Source organism: Palaemon carinicauda, chromosome 2 (assembly GCF_036898095.1).
Source record: "Palaemon carinicauda isolate YSFRI2023 chromosome 2, ASM3689809v2, whole genome shotgun sequence".
Taxonomy (NCBI): domain Eukaryota; kingdom Metazoa; phylum Arthropoda; class Malacostraca; order Decapoda; family Palaemonidae; genus Palaemon; species Palaemon carinicauda.
In genome coordinates, this window is record NC_090726.1 from 52,260,865 (window position 1) to 52,268,364 (window position 7,500).

The following is a 7,500-nucleotide window of genomic DNA, read 5'->3' on the forward strand; positions in this document are numbered from 1 at the left end:
CAGCATCCATCCAAACATTTAATGACCGACAAAGCCTTCCGGAAAACGTTTAAAAAACCTGTTGATATAGCATGATTAAATATTGTCTTTATTTTTATTCGGTTTTTTCATGGATATGATAATGATAATATTATGATGATGAGGATGATGAATCACTGTAAAGTAGAAGGGAAAATATTAATGCAAACCACTACAGAGTTGAGGGCTTATCTTTCATTTTCAATTTCTCCGGCATTAACATCGGATAATGGGAGTTCGGAACATTGTAATTATCCCAGTCTCATTGTAATGTCCTTTTTCTTTTGTTACAACTCTGTTCCTCGAATGAAACTCATAAGTAATGAACAGATGTTCATTGCATCCTCCAACAAAAACACGCATTTCCGAAATGTAGGAAAAACACAAACGAATATTTTGAGTTTAATTATTGGCATAGCCTCCACAATTGTCATTATTCCAGTCTAATAATACACTATTTTTCTTTTATTACAACTCTGTTTCCTCGAATGAAATTTCTAAGTAATGAATAGGTGTTCATGCAGTCTAAAAAAAAAAAAATAAAAAAAATAAAAAATAACCCACCACCGAATTTGAAAAATGAAGGCATAAGACAAAATTTAGAGCTGAATTACATAACAGAACCATGGGTGAACCCACTAACCTTTTCGAATTCGCAGAACTCGAGCTGTCGTCTGAGGGTTTCGAGGTAGTTCAAAGCGTTGATGTAGTTGAGGGCGTATCGGTGATAGGCTTGGCAAAGCATGGTGGCTTTGCTGCCCTGCAAAAAAGAAAGAAGAAAACAAAATGAGAACAAAAAAATGTAAAAACCCAAGTTCGTGGCAATGATCAGACAAATGCTACAAGCCCAGAGACAATTGTTTGTTAAAATATTAATATAAAGAATCGCAATAAACTAATTTTGTTAATCTATATGTCGATTTTTTTTTTTTGTGAGGAAAGGGTTAATTACGGAGACTATAAAATCCTTGACACGGACTGAAGTTTAAAATCGGGTAGAGCACGCTTTAATTTGCAGCATTTAAATTACTATTAATAAAGTTTGATCAATTTCAAACAATACACATCTCATTCACGTTGTCTAATACCCCGTTTGTATTATTTTTTCTGTACGTAAATTTTTTTCTTTATAAATAAATAGGCCCCTCAGTATTTTTCCAATAATAATGTAAAATACAAAGAAGGTCCATAGAAAAGAGCTTAACATTTCAGCTTATCTTATATACTGTGGCTCCGGAGGAAGAAAATATGATTTTCAAATAATCATTGTAGTTATATAATAATTATACCTTACATAGACACGGTGTTGACCAAAATTACGATCAAAACACACTGAGGTCCTATTTTATAAGACTATCTATTAGGTCAGAGAGAGAGAGAGAGAGAGAGAGAGAGAGAGAGAGAGAGAGAGAAAGTTATTCTGATATCCCCATTCCATGGTGCAGCCGCTTCTACGAATAACCGAATTAGAACTTCTCCGAACTTACAAATTCCTTTTTCGTTGACGTTGGCAGAAATCTCCAGGGAAAAGAGACTTTTTGGGGTTTTTGTTTTTATATCCTACAGGACCTACACCTTCCTAAAGCCTTTTGCTTTTCAGTGTTTTTCTATAACATTGTCTGTTTATTTTTTCTTTCCATGGTCTTTATGTTTCCCTTTTGCTGTTGTAACATAAGTTTTGTATTTCTAATGTTGTTCTAGAATTGATAGAAAAATATTCTTCAGTCATCCTCTAGTGTGTTTATCATGATATCAGTTTAATCGTTACTTTGTGAAGTAAAATTCCCCATTATGTTTACTTATCTTAACGTCTTTCCAAATTTAGACCCAATTAGTCATTACCAACTAAAATATCTCCCCCCCAAAAAATAGTTTTTAGCGTTGAAAATGTTTCTTAAAATTCTAATCTGCTATGTTCCAAGAAGTGGATTGCTTGCCTAAACTCATACTATATTCATAAGTTTATCCTTCTCTCTACCAGTTGAGTTTTCTCTAAAAAACTTAGTGAATCTTCCTCGTTGATATAAATAATATTATGGTTATATTATTCTTATAACCTCCTTTTAACCTATACCTTTATGAAGCCTTAAGTTCACCCTTTCCTCAAGACATTTCCTTCATCCAGACATACATTACCAACCCGGATCAACCACTCAATGACACTATCACCAATATAAAGCAGATTCTTATATATGAAATATATGTTTTGATGTTGTTACTGTTTTTTAAATATTTTATTAATTGTTAATTATTTCTCATATCGTTTATTTACTTCCTTATTTCCTTTTCTCATTGGGCTATTTTTCACTGTTGGAGCCATTGTGCTTATAGGATCTTGCTTTTCAAACTAGGATTGTAGCTTAGCTAATAATAATAATAATAATAATAATAATAATAATAATAATAATAATAATAATAATAATAATAATAATAATAAACAATCTCAGGTTTACTCTACCCATTTCAAGTCATGCATCCTTAAACTCTATCTCTCTTCTCTGTATGCATTCAACAAACCCCCAAATTACCCATTCCATTGACCAAAGACTACTTTCATTCCAGACGTTTTACATAACCTTCCTTTGTCTGAATTTCTCTGTAAAACACTTTTTTGGTCTACGGAAAGTGTTCTCTCACTATCTCCCGATTGATTTTGTAACTGCTATCTTTTTCTCAGAAAACCTCAAATCAATCAATCAATCAATCTTTTTCTCTTCACTTTAATCTTGACTAAACTATCTATCCTCCTGTAGGCTACACTATGTATGCTCTGCTCTCCTATAAAACCACTGGTCCTTAGATTTGTCTCTTCCTTTCTTCATACTGAAAATTTTAATTCTTTATATCACCACATTAATTTTATACCCACAAACACTCTCTGTTGTACCCAGGAGTACATAAAAAGATATTACAAGGCCTTCATCTACTCATTCCACGTCTGTTTGTTATACCCTAACAAATTATCTCAACCATTTCCTTCTTCTATGCTCTTCTCGCTTCCTTATTATATGTATCAAATGCCTTAATTACTTCCACTGCAAAATATTCATATGACATTCCTGCACCTATTTTCAAGCCACCAAAATCAATCACTCTTTGTCCCTAACTAGCAAACAGTTCCTTTACTTGCGTTCCATAATAAGGCAAAACATTCAACCTTACTTCTTTCAAAAACTAAGGTTTTATTCAGTTTCTCATATCTACCTTACATCCGCTTACATTCAAAACAAAAAATATATTTTTCCTGTCTGCATTTTAATATATATATATATATATACATATGTATATATATATATATATACGGTATATACATGACTAACTTATATATATATATATATATGTATATATATAGATATATATATACACACACACACATATATATATATATATATATGTACAATACATATATACATATATATATATACATATATACATATATATACATATATATATATATATATATATACATTGAACATCAACCTAGTCATAAAAGGTTTTACAGCATAACACGCCATTTTAGGAGCTCTTACTGTGTTACCTGTGGTGCTTACCTTTTGGAAGAGTTTGACAAGAACATTCGTCGTATCCAGCTGACCTCCCGGGACTTGGTGTTGTTCCAGGAGATTGATGAACTCTTTGCAGAAAGCGTAAGTAACCTGGAGGGTAGAAAATAAAAGTTTATACTACAAAAAAAATAACATTTAATGATGAAATATCATCCTTTGAACTAGAGAGAAGAGAGAGAGAGAAGAGAGAGAGAGAGAGGAGAGAGTAAAAAATAAAAGTTTACACTACAAAAAACAAGACATTTAATGATGAATTATCATCAATTGAACGAGAGAGAGAGAGAGAGAGAGAGAGAGAGAGAGAGAGAGAGAGAGAGAGAGAGAGAGAGAGACGACCAATTAAATAAATACTAGAACAACTTTTTATCTGGAATTATTTAAACATCAATACATGCAAATTTTGCCAAAAGATTCAAGAAATATTTGTTTTAAAAACTCACGTGACGTAACTATGAATAGTATAGAAGAAAACATGGACAAACAATGAGTAATGTGGTATATAAGGTAAAAGCATGTAGTGGGGTTTACCACGAACAAGACACCAGGGAAATGGAGTTTGAAATTGAGTCTTACTTATTAACATTGGAAGGGTTGAAAGATCAGGTCGTCTATGACCTTTGATGTTGGGACGCCAGATGGATACACATACTGTATACATAACTATAGTCCATTTCTTTTATCGAGGCAGATTTGCACCGACTCGCAACGGTGCCCTTTTAGCTCGGAAAAGTTTCCTGATCGCTGATTGGTTAGAATTATCTCGTCCAACCAATCAGCGATCAGGCAACTTTTCCAAGCTAAAAGAGCACCGCTGTGAGTCGGTGCAAATCTGCATCGCTAAAAGAAATTGACAATAGATCGCTGGTCTTTGAAATTTAGTGGAGATAAAGACTGTGCTGGAAATGTTAAAACAACAACACGATTGCTTTTATCAAATATGAGGTTGGTTTTCTATAACATTTTGTATAATAAGCACTTTAATCAAATGACAAAAAACTGTTGTTTTACACCTTTCCTTATCAAATATTTTTTGGACAAGCCGTATAATTTCCTCATTCTGTTATAAAGAGGAAAAAATTAATTCGTATGACGTCAGCACTGAACTAAAGTCGACATTAAAAACAGAAAATAACCAACTCTTTTAGATGTTTTTAGGTTCGTAAGAAATTTTCATATCTGTTTACGAGTTTTAATAAAGGGAGAAAACTTTGCAAAAACAAGCGAAAAATTACTTTTCCTTCACTGACATTTATGTAACATTAATTCTCAAATCCAAGATAGAAATTTCTCTAACTTCTTGATAACAGGACAGTTGTAAAATTCGTAACCTTTTTTTATCTACTGTAAGTAACTTTTTTTAATCCTTTCAAAATAATTATAATTGATTTTTCTACTCCATATACCCACTCTTTTAAATATACGTTCACGTAAATGCGGATATCGATGTCGATAAAGATCCAAAAATACGTATCAAGCACTAAGCAAGCGAACCTTTATTGAAGATTTTATTTTAATAACGCTGGTGCTCTAGTTCTTTGGATTTCACTATAAATTAGATTATATATTATATTCTCTCTCTCTCTCTCTCTCTCTCTCTCTCTCTCTCTCTCTCCTCTCTCTCTCTCTCTCTCTCTCTCTCTCTCTCTCTCTCTCTCTCTTTTATGTATATATGTTTGTCAATATGCCTTTTAGTGTATAATTACCCTGCTGAGAATATTTACCGCCCTTCCTATATGGTACCGAATTAATTGTTTCATTGACAGAGAGAGAGAGAGAGAGAGGAGAGAGAGAGAGAGAGAGAGAGAGAGAGAGAGAGACTCCAAAAAAAATCTATAGAAAGACTCCGAAAGTTTTTCTTCCTTTTTTAAAGTAATGGCTATTTGGCAAACGTTAAAACTACAGTACAGTATTCTTGAAAGTAGCAATTCTATTATTTCATCCTGAAGACAGGCCGCCTCCTCGACATTTCAGCTACGATAAACTGTAACAAACAGTAATCCCCATTATGGTCAATTTTTAACGCTATCTATCTTTCAACAAATTATATATACATGTATATATATATAGTATATATATATATATATATATAGTATATATATATATATATATATATATATATACATATATATATATATATATATATATAGTATTATATATATATATATATATATATATATATATATCTTATATAGATATATATATATGTATATATATATATATATAATATCTATATATATATATCTATAGATATATGTGTGTGTGTGTGTGTTTGGTTGCAATCGAACCAACTTTTCAGTCAAAGCTGTAATTTCTTCAATAGTAAAATATCCGGATTACGACGCTTAATCCTTATTGGAATATTTTCCAGTGAGGAGGAGATTATATTCTCTAAGGGAAGTACCTCAAGGAAAAAAAATGGTGAAAACACATGCGAAGGGAACTATCGCAATAGCTAGGAAATTGAAACCTAATTACTTTTCCTAGCTTTCCAAGAATGCAGAGAGAGAGAGAGAGAGAGAGAGAGAGAGAGAGAGAGAGAGGAGAGAGAGAGAGAGAGAGAGAGGTGTTCAATTTTACTGTTGACTTATATGAAAGTCAAATGCAGAAGGACTCTATCAAATTTCAACGCTAATGTAGATACTGGTCCACTTCAATAAATTGTGAATAATCTTAAAACAGAATACCGGGAAAATATAATTTCTTGGCTCGATTTTGCGTGTGTGTGTGGTGGGGGGGGGGGCGGTGGTCTTTTCACACGATTTTCCTTCGTCCAAGTCTTCTAGGCCCATGTTTTTTCGTCCAATAAATTTTTTGTTCAACGATTTTTGGTTCAATTTCAAGGAAATGTTTTAGGGAACGAGCTTGTTAAGGGATTATTGTCAACGTTACTTCCTACTATGACCTATTAATAACGTATCTGCCTTGTGATCGCCTGACTGGGGTTCGAGTCCCGCTCTAACTGGTTAATTTCTTTAGCGTCTGCAACCTCACTATCCTTGTGAGCTAAGAAATGGGGGAGCCTCAGGTCTACCTGCTGAGTCATCAGCACCCATTGCCAGGGCCCTCCCTAGCCTTAGCTTGGGTGGAAAGGGGCTTTAGTGCTGATCATATGTATATATATAGTCAGTCTCTAGGGCACTGTCCTTCTTGCTAGGGGCTTTAGTGCTGATCATATGTATATATATAGTCAGTCTCTAGGGCACTGTCCTTCTTGCTAGGGCAATGTCACTCCTTGCCTCTGCTTGCTTATGGTAAAATAATATGCTCATTTTCTAATTGCTCTATAAGCCTTGCATAACATTCGCTCTTCTTTTTCTTTCAAGAATGGCACTGTATATAAAGTGTGCTGCCAAATTCAGTCTTCATGTTTCTGAATTTTCCCATCTCGAAATGGCACAATTCATACAATCAACCAAGAACAAAAGAAAAGTAATGGATGAAAGGATTTATTTACGTTAAAATCATCCAAATTCTCCGAGGAGGTCCGTCAAATTCTTGTACACAATATTAAAAAAAATAACTCAACGTCTCAAAAGATCGGTAACGAAATAAGAGTCAACAAAGAAAACAGAATTTCTTAAGAGTTTGCCATATAATTTGCACCAATTTTAGGCGATCATTATAAACCTACGTTCTATGATTTCGAAATATTTTTTACACTATGTAACATGTATCCGACCAATTAAATATCAACTTTTATTTGCTCTTGATTTTCACTTATCTTTATAAAAAAAAAAAAAACCTGATGAGACAATCTCAAAAGTTTTGCGAGATTTTTTTTTTCCCCCAGGCAGTGGATCACCTTACATATCCCTTATAGCCTTGAATCTTTCAAAGCTTTATAAATCAACCATTTTATCACTGCTCAAGGATACGGGAAATATCACCATCATAGATATTCGGCTAGAATTATATT

At 33.1% G+C, this 7,500-nt stretch overlaps 1 protein-coding gene across 1 annotated transcript in view; it reads right to left on the reverse strand.

Annotated features, from left to right (window-relative positions):
• LOC137616580 (pleckstrin homology domain-containing family G member 7-like) overlaps positions 1-7,500 on the reverse strand; it is a 723,306-nt gene that overhangs the window by 93,469 nt on the left and 622,337 nt on the right. Inside the window, exons 10-11 of the mRNA XM_068346464.1 lie at positions 3,570-3,674; positions 662-778 (exon numbers count right to left, since the gene is read on the reverse strand). Coding sequence (XP_068202565.1) covers positions 662-778; positions 3,570-3,674 — 222 coding nt within the window. The remainder of the gene's footprint in view (positions 1-661; positions 779-3,569; positions 3,675-7,500) is intronic.